General features: G+C 45.1%; 1 protein-coding gene across 4 annotated transcripts in view; it reads right to left on the reverse strand.

The window, feature by feature from the left end:
* The window catches only part of FCHSD2 (FCH and double SH3 domains 2), a 376,810-nt gene that overhangs the window by 142,994 nt on the left and 220,570 nt on the right, over positions 1 to 13,246 (reverse strand). For all 4 annotated transcript variants that reach the window (XM_089678013.1, XM_089678011.1, XM_089678012.1 and 1 more), the window contains exon 6: positions 8,954 to 9,087. In XM_089678013.1, coding sequence (XP_089534139.1) covers positions 8,954 to 9,087 — 134 coding nt within the window. The remainder of the gene's footprint in view (positions 1 to 8,953; positions 9,088 to 13,246) is intronic.

Consider the following 13,246-nt stretch of genomic DNA (forward strand, 5'->3'; position numbering starts at 1 on the left):
CAAAAGACAATGGGGTTATCGCCATTCCCTACTCCAAAACTACAAAATAAAAGGTTTTGGATATAGACCCAGTTTAAACCAAGAGATGGGCACAATCACTGTACTGTATTGCCAATGCCTCTTATATCTGGAATTCCTCCTATAAAATAACTAACGTTTCCTCTTATGTGAGTGTGCCTAGACATTTCTGTACTTACAGCCTCCTGGTTGTGCATCTGCAGTGCGAGATCATCTAGGGAACTGCTGCCTCTGACTGCTAGTCTCATGAGATTTGCTGATGTCGCTGTTGTGCTGCTCACTGTTCTCCTTGCTGGAGGCTTTGCCATGAGGAAGCAAAGCCCTGCCTTTACCACGATGGCCTCCTCCACACAGATCAGAACAAAGCAAGGCAACTCAATAATAGGGAAAAGATCAGCTGCAGGGAGCCATCAGGCAATACTGGTAACAAGTCCTTAGTCTTCTGCCTAACCTTTTTTTGGGCACAGCCTCCAGGTAATTCAGTTCTTTTAAACAGGACTGTGCAACAAAAGCATATGCACCTGGACTGGAGTAGGATTTCATCCTACAGGGTAAAGGTATTTTGGCTGGAGAATAGAAAACAAAGTCCTTGATGAACAGGCAGCATTTATCATAAAGTGCCACCAATGAACTAGTGCTAACCGGAGTCAGCCTAGAGAACGAGCATCATGTCAAGCAGTGACAGCTACCCACACTCTTCCTCATCACTGTGCGGCGCTGACCTGCTGCAATCTACTCTGCTCTTTGGATGATGAATACAAATTCTGCCTTTTATTCCTAGAAAAGGAAACAATTGATGCCATATACATGTGCAAAGAGAGAACCTCCGAGTAATAAAGACCACTTCCAGAACAGACATTTTTCATCACTTTATGTTTACCTGTAACAATCAGTACCTTTGGCAAGAAAATTTCTTAGAACTCCCCCCAACTTATATATTTTTTTTGAAAGCAGAGGCCCTAGAGGATAAATTTGTGGGTTTTGCAATTTTTTTATGTTACACAATATTTGCATAACAGTTTTTCAAACACAGTTTTTTTTGGGGGGGGGGGGGGGGGGGGAAACCTTTTGAATTTTAATGCAAAAGGAAAAAACACAAAAAACATAACCCCTTATTTTTGTAAAATATAAAAGATGTCACGCCAAATAAATAGATACCAAACATGTCACGCTTTAAAATTGCGCCCTCCAGTGCAATGGCGACAATGTAAATTTTACTATCCACGGGCAACACTTTAAAAGCCTTTTCAGGTTACCACTATAGATTTACAGAGGAGGTCTGGAGCTAGAATTACTGCATATGATCTGATGTTCCTGGCAATACCTCACTTGTGGACCGCATGTTTGCATGTGTGTGAGACTGACGTGTGTGTTCACCTTTGCATGCAAGCATGGAGGGACGGGGGCACTTTATTATTTTTTTTTTTACACTGTTGCTTTAAAAATTTTTTTTTTTTTTTATTGCTGTCACAACGAATGTAAACACCCCTTTTTGACAGCAATAGGCATGTGACAGGTACTCTTTATGGAGGGATCTGGGGTCAATGAGACCCCAAATCTCTCCCCTGCCCTTAAAACCATCAAGATCAGTGTGATTGAATGCTTTTGTTTATTAAAAAATGGCGTTGTGAAATTCCAAATAACCGGAAGTGATGTCAGGTCATCACATCTGGGTTACTAAAGTACAGAATTGAACAAAGCCGATCCGGTAATTTTTTGGCTCTGTGACTAGTCAACGGCGCTGCCTGCTGGTTGATCGGGACTCCCAGTGGCCTGTGTTAAAACCGTGGAAGGCGGTGGGTGGTGGGGGATGGGGATTGACACATCCCCTCTTGCTTTTTGTAATAGCAACTGAGCAACTACAAGAGAGCCAACTGGATCTAAACAACAATACTGGCATCACCCCGGTACAACGGCTCAAACTCCAGCAACGTAAGGGTACATCAATGGAGCTGAAGAGACCATCAGTCCCTTAAACCACTTGCCGTCCGGCCACTGTATATAAACGGCTGGACAGTGGCAGTGCAGGGGCGGGTTGCCATTCATAAATGGCGCCTGCCATTTTGGATTGTGCGCGCTCCCTGGACGTGAGGTCCTGCTCATGTGATCACTGATTGGCCAATCAGTGATCACATGAACAGTAGTAAGCAAGATGTCACTTCTGACATCACTGCTTACTACTTGTGAAATCTGTGAATGATCACAGAGATCACATGGTACAAGGCTATTCACAACAGCCTAGTACCACGTGACAAGCTGTGACCAATCACAGCTCACACAATATTTCTCAATGGCTGCAAAAATGCAGCCAGAGAGAAGGAGAAATGATTGCTTTTACAGCCTTTATGGGTCTAAAAGCAATCAGTGTAAAACAAAAAAATCTTCATTACCCCCCACAAGTAGCAGTGTCACTATAGTGACACTGTACTGCTAGGGTGACAGTAAGTTAAAAAAAAAAACCAAATAATATAAAAAAAAAAAAAAAAAAAAAAAGGAAACATTTTTTGGAAAAATTATAATTTTTGGTTATAAACTAATTTGGGTTATTTTTTTTTTACTAAAAAGATGACAGAATACATTCTGGCCAAGAATTATGAAGAAAGATTATTTGCAAATTTTTATAAGAAAAACACTTTTTTTTTAATTTTTGGACTTTTTCATTTATATAGCAAAAAAAAAAATCCCAGTGGTGAACAAATATCACCAAAATAAAGTTTTATCGGTCTCAAAAAAATGCTAAAAAATTAATATGGGTACAGTGTTGCATGACCGCGCAATTGTCAGTCAAAGTGTGACAGCGCTGAAAGCTGGCCTGGACAGGAAGGGGGTGAAAGTGTCCAGCTGGAAGTGGTTAAAAGTGGTACACAGTTACCTGGTCTGGTCCTCAACTGATCTCCGCAGGCTGTGCTGGGATCTGCAGCATTACTTGCAAGGAACAGATTGTATATTTCCACTCTAAACCTGGCCAAATACTGATTATTGATTGAAATTCAGCAGGTCCAGCAGCAACCAGCTGTGTGTAGCCATCAACCGATCAACTTCTGTCGAAGGTAGGGGCGGACTGACCATTTGGAAACTCGGGCACTGCCCGAGGGCCCGGGGTCAGTAGGGGGCCCCATGAGATGCCCCTGGTACCTTTTTCATAGGCTTTTTTGAGTTTGGGCAAGGACACAGGGGCCCCATGATCCCCTATTGCCCGGGGGCCCCATGAGTTGTCAGTCTGCCCCTGGTCGAAGGGACATGCTGGCAAAGGTTTCTGGATCAGCAGCTGCAGTCGCTGGTCAGTGTGTTCGATGAAGTGTTCAGACGTGCGACATGATAATGCAGCCACTCTCTGACCAATTTCTATGCAGACAGTAGAAAAATCCTGCAAGTATTGCCCAGGAAAGCCTGCAATGCAACTCTATTGAGAGCGAAAGACCAAAGAAGAGACACACACCAGCTAATGGATCCAGTGAATGGATGAACCTTTGCCTCTCATCCAATCAAGCATATCCTCTGTAAAATGGTTGGCCACGGATGTATGGGGGCGCCACAAACTACACGCTTGCTTGACTTGAATGTTTGCTGACAATATTGGAAGGCACTCATTTTTATTTTGACACAAGATTGTCACCCGACCAGCGATGATCTCATTTCTTTGAGTCACTTAACTCTCTTTCGGTGGAGACTTGTGTCTTGAAAACAAGAACACGTGCTGATCAGATTAGTTACACTGAGCCGCTACTTAGCACACTTGTGATAATCTGGCATTGCTTTAAATATTTGCTTTATTCATCAATTATATACTAGATGAGGCTCACAATTTACTAATAGAACACTTAACCCCTTCCAGTCCGGACACTTTTACCCCCTTCCTGTCCAGGCAAATATTCAGCTTTCAGCGCTATCACACTTTGAATGACAATTGCGCCGTCATGCAACACTGTACCCATATGAAATTTTTAGCAATGTTTTTGACACAGAGAACGCTTTATTTTGGTGGTATTTATTCACCACTGGGATTTTTTTTTTTTTTTGCCATGTAAATGAAAAAGTACAAAAATTTGGGAAAAAAGGGTTTTATAAAATTTTGAAAATAGTATTTCATCATAAATCTTGGCCAAAATGTATTCAGCTACCTTTTTAGTAAAAAAAAAAAAAATAACCCAAATTAGTTTATAACCAAAAATTATAATTTTTAAACATTATTTTTTACTTTTTTTATATTGTTTTTTTTTTTACATACTTGTCACCTTAGCAGTACAGTGTCACCATGGTGGGGGGTGATTACATTTTTTTTACACTGATTGCTTTTACAGCGTTTATTTGTGTAAAAGCAATCATTTCTCCTTCTCTCATTTTTTTTTTTATTACTGTCACCCTAGCAGTACAGTGTCACCATGGTGCCACTGTACTACTTGTGGGGGGTGATTACATTTTTTTTTTTTTTTTTTTTTTTTTTACACTGATTGCTTTTACACCAATAAAGTCTGTAAAAGCAATCATTTCTCCTTCTCTCTGGCTGAATTATTGCAGCCATTGAGAACTACTGAGTGAGCTGTGATTGGTCACAGCTTGTCACATGGTACAAGGCTGTTGTGAATAGCCTTGTACCATGTGACCTCTGTGATCAATCACAGATTTCACATGTAGTAAGCAATGATGTCACAAGTGACATCTTGCTTACTATTCTGCATGTGATCACTGATTGGCCATGGGACCTTGTACAGAGGTCCCGTCCGACGATCGGTGTTCCACTGTGTCTGGAGGATACAGTGGACACCGGATCGTGATGCTGCGCGCTCCCAGGGAGTGCGCACAAGCAGGGTGCGGGGAGGCCGTTTATAATCGGCCACCCGACCATGCACTGCCACCGTCCAGCTGTTTATATCCAACGGCCGGACAGGAGGTGGTTAAACCTGAATTCCGGGCATGAATTGATTTAGAGAGCTTAGTAGCCATTTACCTCTTAGCCCTGGTTCACACTGATGTGGTGCGGAATTTGCAGCGTTTTCTGTGTGAATTCCACACCACATCAGAATTGCACCCCGTTCATGCGAATCACTGTGTGTATGTTAAGTTAACAACACCCCGAAAGCAATCTGCAAAACGTGATGTGTAGATTCGGAATACCCATGCGATCCGATTCTTGTGCGGACCAAAAAAAGGGCCCTGCACCTTTTTGGTGTGGGTGCGGAGCGATTAGAGCCATACAAATCGCAACGTGATTTGCGCAGGAATGCGGTGTGGTTCCTGTACGAATCACATGCGATATACCGCACCGCATATATGTGAACCCAGGCTCAGGCAGTAATTTTAAGTGGTTGTAAACCCTTACATATACCCAGTGAAGTGACTGGCCTCAGGTGATACAGAGATGAAACAAATCCTCCTATATAAGTTGTACTTGTTGATCTGCAGTCTTCTATTCTCTACATCCATTCAAAGAATTCATACAGCTTGTCTAAGCTGTCAAACTCTGCAGAGCTCAGTGAGGAGAGTTTTGAGAGCAGATTGGAGGGAAGGGACGCACCCCCCCTACACATAGCAAACAGGAACAGAGCTGAGGCTTTCAATCACAGGCTGTGTGTTAGAGGTCCCTCCCGTCACTTTTTTTTTCTTTTGGTGTCAGGGCAACTTGTCAGAAGCGACTCATGCCGATAGCAGAGGAACGAAACAGCAGACAGGAATGACACTTAGTGCTCTTAATTGAGACAAGTACACACTATAGAAGGATATGCTTTGTTCAGATTTCATATCGGACTTTAACAACCACTATAAAGTGTTACTAAACCCAGAACCCTGCATTCACTATATCTGGTCTCCCAGGACCCTGCATTCACTATATCTGGTCTCCCCGGACCCTGCATTCACTATATCTGGTCTCCCCAGACCCCTCATTCACTATATCTGGTCTCCCCGGACCTTGCATTCACTATATCTGGTCTCCGCGGACCCTGCATTCACTATATCTGGTCTCCCTGGACCCTGCATTCACTATATCTGGTCTCCCCGGACCCTGCATTCACTATATCTGGTCTCCCCGGACCCTGTATTCACTATATCTGGTCTCCCCGAATCCTGCATTCACTATATCTGGTCTCCCCGGACCCTGCATTCACTATATCTGGTCTCCCAGGACCCTGCATTCACTATATCCGGTCTCCCCGGACCCTGCATTCACTATATCCGGTCTCCCCGGACCCTGCATTCACTATATCCGGTCTCCCCGGACCCTGCATTCACTATATCTGGTCTCCCAGGACCCTGCATTCACTATATCTGGTCTCCCCGGACCCCGCATTCACTATATCTGGTCTCCCCGGACCCTGCATTCACTATATCTGGTCTCCCACAGTACACACAACATGGAAATGTAATTATTTTAATATAAACTGTTAAATACTTTTTCTCATCAGCAGTTAGAGCAGTCTTGTGACTTCTATCAGTGTCCAGCAGAGCACTGGTTACAGCTTGCAGGAGGAGTTTTCATTCTCCTGTAAGAGGATGCAGAACCCCTGACCCTCTGTCTGGACAGTGCTGATTGGCCCTGTGCTGATCACATGCACTCTCCCAATGTTTGACACGTGGATTTTCAAGGACAAATAGCCCACACAACATCGTGAGCGGGAAGGCGAGTTCCCGCTATGCGAAGTGTGAATGGGGCCCAATGTTTTGGAATTGTCGTAAGATCTCTGCAAGGGTCCCTAGTCTTGGTAGAGCCATTACAAAATTAGGCTGCTGGATTTTTAAATTATTTGGCCTTCGAGATAACAAAACCGGAGAAGTGGAACATGCCACAGCTGACAGATGGACAAAGCTGGGAAGTAGTCAACTTGGCTGAAACTACACCTACCATGTAAATATCATACTGAGTGAACTGACCCTTTAAGGCTACAATCACGTGGGTGGATAGTTTGCTGCGTTCAAAGGCAACTAAACGCCGTCTCTGGATGCAGCAACACTCTGTGCTATGGCACTGAACTCAGCAGAAGCTCTGACTCTGCATGTATACGGTCTGCGTTCGGGGACAGTCAGAGGCTCTATTCTATATGTGGCCCTTGCTCCTCTCCTGCAGCTGAGGCACTCGCCTCGTCTCTGCTCCCACTTTGTCTCAGCATTCGGCAGCAGAGAGGAGGACAAAGCTCCTCCTGCAGATCCTGTGCTTCTCCATGAAGACACTGAGAGGCTTGTCTCTGCCCCCCCCCCACCTTAGCAGTCAGCAGCAGAGAGGAGGACAAAACTCCTCCTACTGATCCTGTGTTTCTCCATGCAGATGCTGAGAGGCTGGTATCTGCCCCCCCTCCCCACCCACCTTAGCAGTCGGCAGCAGAGAGGACAAAACTCCTCCTGCAGATCCTGTGCTTCTCCATGCAGACGCTGAGAGGCTTGTCTCTGTCCCCCCCCCACCCACCTTAGCAGTCGGCAGCAGAGAGGAGGACAAAACTCCTTCTGCAGATCCTGTGCTTCTCCATGCAGACGCTGAGAGGCTGGTCTCTGTCGCCCTCCCCCCACCTTAGCAGTCAGCAGCAGAGAGGAGGACAAAACTCCTCCTACAGATCCTGCGCCTCTCTGTGCAGCCGCAGCACCCCCACAGTGCCGCCTCCCCTGTTCTCAGCAGCCGACTAAATCCCCCTCTGTTACTCCTCCAGACTCTGCATTTTCTGCTTCCCAGCAACGCCCCCAGCTTCTACACAGCAGTAGTACAAGGTAAGGGGGAGGGCACTGTGATGTAAGGGGGGGGGGTGTCTCTAATTCTGATGGGGGCGGAGAGGCTCTTCTTATCTGTAAGGGGGGGGGAGCAGTACAAGGTAAGGGGGAGGGCACTGTGATGTAAGGGGAGGGCACTGTGATGTAAGGGGGGTGTGGGGGGAGGGTCTCAACTTCTGACAGGGGTAGGGAGGCTTTTGTTATCGGATGTAAGGGGGGGAGCAGTACAAGGTAAGGGGGAGGGCACTGTGATGTAAAGGGGGGGGGGTGGGTCTCGAATTCTGATGGGGCGGGGAGGCTCTTGTTATCTGATGTAAGGGGGGGGGGGGGCAGTACAAGGTAAGGGAGAGGGCACTGTGATGTAAGGGGGAGGGCACTGTGATGTAAGGGGGAGGGCAGTGTGATGTAAGGGGGGTGTGGGGGGAGGGTCTCAACTTCTGACGGGGGTAGGGAGGCTTTTGTTATCGGATGTAAGGGGGGGGGGAGCAGTACAAGGTAAGGGGGAGGGCACTGTGATGTAAAGGGGGGGGGGGGGTGGGTCTCGAATTCTGATGGGGCGGGGAGGCTCTTGTTATCTGATGTAAGGGGGGGGCAGTACAAGGTAAGGGAGAGGGCACTGTGATGTAAAGGGGGAGGGCACTGTGATGTAAGGGGGAGGGCACTGTGATGTAAGGGGGGTGGGGGGAGGGTCTCAACTTCTGACGGGGGTGGGGAGGCTTTTGTTATCTGGTGTAAGGGGGGGGGGGGGGGTGGAAGAGTGCTCTGGACATCTAGTCTTACAGATAAAACCTTGACGGCGACCATAATGCTGATGTGGCCAGCGATTTTATTAAATTTGACACCCCTGCTCTATTCACACTTAACCCCTCGGAAAGCAGTTACATGCGAGCAGTGGCGGGTCTGGCCAGTGACTTCTACAGACTACAAATCTGACAGCCGACGCTGACAGCTGCTGATGATTGCACACACAGTGTGTGCAGGCAGCCTTAAGAACCACCGACAAGAATCGAATGATTCCTGCTGGCGGCCGCCCCTGTGCCTGTAGCCTAAAACATGCAGCAAAATGATTCTGAGCTAATGAGTTGATGGCTTCCAGCACCCCATCCCAAGTGATTCCACTCACACCTCACTGGATGGAGACCAGCATGATCTCAGCTCTCTTCCGTAAGTCACACACAGCCAAGTTCTGCCATGAATGACGATTGTGAATCTCAGCTAAAATCACCAGACACAAGGAACTCACTTGGCATCGATGTCGGCTTTCTCCCGCATTGCATGTGCCATCTGCTCAGCCTCAAAGTACTTCTTCTTGGCCTTGGCTAAATCCTTCACTGTCTCCTGCAATTCCATCTGGATCTTCGTCAACTGGTCTACACACTGCGGAACAAAAGAGGGACACAGAATGTTTCAGCATCTGACCATGCAGGACATCACCAGCTCCTAGTATATTTTCACCTTTTTCAGCCAAACTGATACAACACCTACCAAGGTACTTTAGATTTGTTACAACTTCCCATTTGCATAGCATAAACCTTAAAAAAAATATTTAAAAATTGCTGCTTACCTTTTTAGTTGCTCTTTTCAGAAAAATTCCAATTAAAAAAAAAAACCTTCTTAGCCTTCACCTTCTATGTAATGTTAAACCATTTTCAAGGTCTACCCTTTTGCAAAAATGTAAAAAAAATGCTCCCATATTATTAAAAAAAATAGTGGATTTATGGAGTGTTTGCGTTAACCACTTGCCCTCCTGAGGATTTACCCCCCTTAATGACCAGGCCTCTTTTTGCTACTCGGCGCTGCACTAATTCAACTGATAATTGCACGGTCATGCAATGCTGCACCCAAACGAAATTTACATCCTTTTTTTTAAACAAATAGAGCTTTCTTTTGGTGGTATTTGATCACCTGTTCGCTTTTTATTTTTCACGCTATAAACAAAAAAAGACCAAAAATTTTGAAGAAAAACAATATTTTTTACTTTCAGCTATAAAAAATGTATAGTAAACTCAAAGTTGGTTATAAATTTAGGCCAAAATGTATTCTGCTCCATGTTTTTGGTAAAAAAAAAATCCCAATAAGTGTATATTGATTGCTTTGTGTGAAAGTTATAGCGTCTACAAACTATGGTATAGATACTGCAATTTATGCCATTTGTTTTGCTATACAGTGCTGCGCTAAACGGACAATTGCGCGGTCATGCAATACGGTACATAAATGAAATTTACATCCTTTTTCCCCCACAAATTGAGCTTTCTTTCGGTGGTATTTTAACGCCTGTGCGTTTATTTTTTGCGCTATAAAAAAAAAGGCTGACAATTTTGAGAAAAAAAAAACAATATTTTGGACTTTTTGCTATAAAACATGTCCAGTAAAAAAATGTAAAAATCAAATTTAGTCATAAATTTCTGCCAAAATGCATTCTGCGACATGTCTTTGCTTAAAAAAAATCCCAATACGTGTAAATTATTGATTTACGTGAACGTTATAGCGTCTACAAATGGCGGGAAAAATACTGGGATTTTTTTTTTTATTATACTAATAATGGCAGCAATCAGCGACTTATGGCGGCGATCAGCGATTTTTGACAGTGATCAGCGACTTATGGCGGGACTGCGGAGGACATTTTGACACTGGGGTGGAACTGACTTGGGGTCACGGACATCCCCAGTGACACCAATACAGTGATCAGTGCAAAAAAAAAAAAACCCACTGACACTGTACTAATGGTACTGGGGAGGAAGGGGTTAACTTTTATTAGGTAATGAAAGGGTTAACTGTGTGAGGGGAGTGTTTTACTAGTGGGAGGGGGTGTGTACTTCACAGGAACAGCTGATCCCCACAGATAAAGTCTTCTCTCAGGTTCAGTGTGTTCTGAACTGACAGATAGCAGGCTGCATTGTTTACATTGCAGGTCTGCTATCTGCCAGTGATTACTTGTAATCACCGGCGGGAAATGACCCGCCGGGAGATGGTGACGGACACCCGCTGCCACGATCGGCGGGACGGGTAGGGCGGGCATGTGCCTCGCGCGCGCCCCCTACCTGTTTTGCACAGCGACGTTAAAAGACGGCGCTGTGCGCACAGGTGCCACCCTGCCGCAGTAAAAACACTGCGGCGGGTCGGCAAGCGGTTAAAGCTTACAGAAACTTGCAGTCAAGATCAGTGTGGTGTTGTGGGGGCAATGTACAGGCAATGTATAGGCTCCTACATTGTCGACATCCCAGCCCTGGGTGCGTACAGAGGTACGAGGTATGTGTGGTCACTGCACTTGTGCTCAACAAGTCCTTCTGCAGTGGCGGCAGATGGGACATTTAGTGTTTCCATTCACAGATTCCTGTGAGTGGATGACACACCATATAATTCAGGTAAGTGGGGTGGAGAAGGGGGTGTCTAACGGTTGGGGAGGGTTTGAGGAATGTGATCATTCTTTATATTATACCCTAAATAAGGATGTCAAATTTATTTATTATTTATGTTATTATTTATTTCAGGTACTTCTATAGCGCCATCAATTTACTCAGCACTTTACATATATATTGTACATTCACATCAGTCCCTAACCCTCAAGGGGTGTACAGTCTAAGGTCCCTAACTCCCATTCATACATACACATACTAGGGACAATTTAGACAGGAGCCAATTAGCCAATGAAACATGGTCTTAAAGGTGGATTATGTCTTTAAGGAATGGGCAGGAGAGGTATGTTTCACATAATCAACCATGTCTGTACTATGCTGGCAGATCTTCATTATCAGTTTCAAACTAGGCATGCACACTGTCTTAACCACTTCCTGTCAGACCCATGTACATAAACGGCCGGATGGGACCAGTGCAGGGGCGGGTGGCCATTTATAAACGTCCTCCAGCTTCCCTGCCTGTGCTGCTCCCTGGGAGCGCGCAGCACCGCGATCCAGTGTCACAGCGGAACACCGATTGCTCTACGGGGAGTTCTGTGTGAGCTGCCAATCAGTGATCACATGAATAGTAGTAAGCAAGATGTCACTTCTGAAATCATTGCTTACTTCTTGTGAAATCTGTGAATGATCACAGAGGTCACATGGTACAAGGCCATTCACAACAGTCTTGTACCATGTGACAAGCTGTGACCAATCACAGCTCTCACATTATTTCTCAATGGCTGCAAGAATGCAGCCAGAGAGGAGGAGAAATGATTGCTTTTACAGCCTTTATGGGTGTAAAAGCAATCAGTGTAAATAAAAAAAATCTTCATCACCCCCCACAAGTAGTGACAGTGTACAGTATGGTGACACTGTACTGCTAGGGTTACAGTATGCTAAAAAAAAAAATAATATATATAAAAAAAAAAATAAAAATGTCAATTTTTTTTTTAAAAATTATAATTTTTGGTTATAAACTAATTTGGGTTATTTTATTTTATTTTTTTTTTACTAAAAAGATAGATGAATACATTTTGACCAAGATTTATGAAGAAATATTATTTGCATTAATTTTATAAGAAAAACACTTTTTTCAAAATGTTTGGATTTTTATTTATATAGCAATACAGTTCAATACAAGAGGGATTAGAGGGCCTGATCCTTGGAGCTTACAATCTAGGAGGGAGGGGATAGTGGTACAAAAGGTAATAACTGTGGGGGATGAACTGATAGGAGGAGTAGAGGATTCCAGTGTTAACTGGGGGCGGGGTAGGTTTCCCTGAAGAGATAGGTTTTCAGAGTGCGCCTAAAAGTGAGCAGAGTAGGCGATAGTCTGATAGATTGGGGTAGGGAGTTCCAGAGGATGGGGGAAGCCCTGGAGAAATCATGGAGACGAGCATGGGAGTGAGTGTTAGCATTTTGAATTTTATCCATTGGGCAATTGGAAGCCAGTGGAGGGATTGGCAGAGAGGGGTGGAGGACACTGAGTGGAGGCCAGTGGAGGGATTGGCAGAGAGGGGTGGAGGACACTGAGTGGAGGCCAGTGGAGGGATTGGCAGAGAGGGGTGGCAGATACAGAACGGTTAAGTAAGGTGGATGAGTCTGGCAGCAGCATTCATGATGGACTGGAGTGGGGATAGCCTGCGATGAGGTCGGCCAATGAGGAGGGAGTTACAATAGTCAAGGCGAGATATAACAAGGGAGTGAATGAGTTGCTTAGTGGTTTCCGAGGTTAGGAACGGGCGTATCTTGGAGATGTTGCGGAGGTGAAGTCTACAAGATTTGGACAGTGATTGGATTTGGGGGTGAAAGGACAGATGGGAGTCTAGGATTACACCTAGTACCCTGGCATGAGGGGAGGGACTGATGATTGTGTTATTGATCTCGATGGAGAAGTCGGGGAGGGTGGGGGGGTTGGGGAAGGGCTGGGGGGAATACTAGGAGATCAGTTTTGGAAAGATTGAGTTTGAGGAAGTGGAGTGACATCCAATCCGATGTGTCACTTATGAGGTTCTCATGTTTCTAACAGTGCCAGACCGCTACACAAACTAGCAAGCATGGCTTATGTTTTCGCCCATTTCCCATATTCCGTTCTGCTCTCACAGGCTGCCAGATGGACATGTCAGGTAAAGCATTCC

Source organism: Staurois parvus, unplaced genomic scaffold (genome assembly GCF_062004578.1).
Source record: "Staurois parvus isolate SC_StPar_1 unplaced genomic scaffold, SC_StPar_1.0 ptg000196l, whole genome shotgun sequence".
Classification (NCBI taxonomy): domain Eukaryota; kingdom Metazoa; phylum Chordata; class Amphibia; order Anura; family Ranidae; genus Staurois; species Staurois parvus.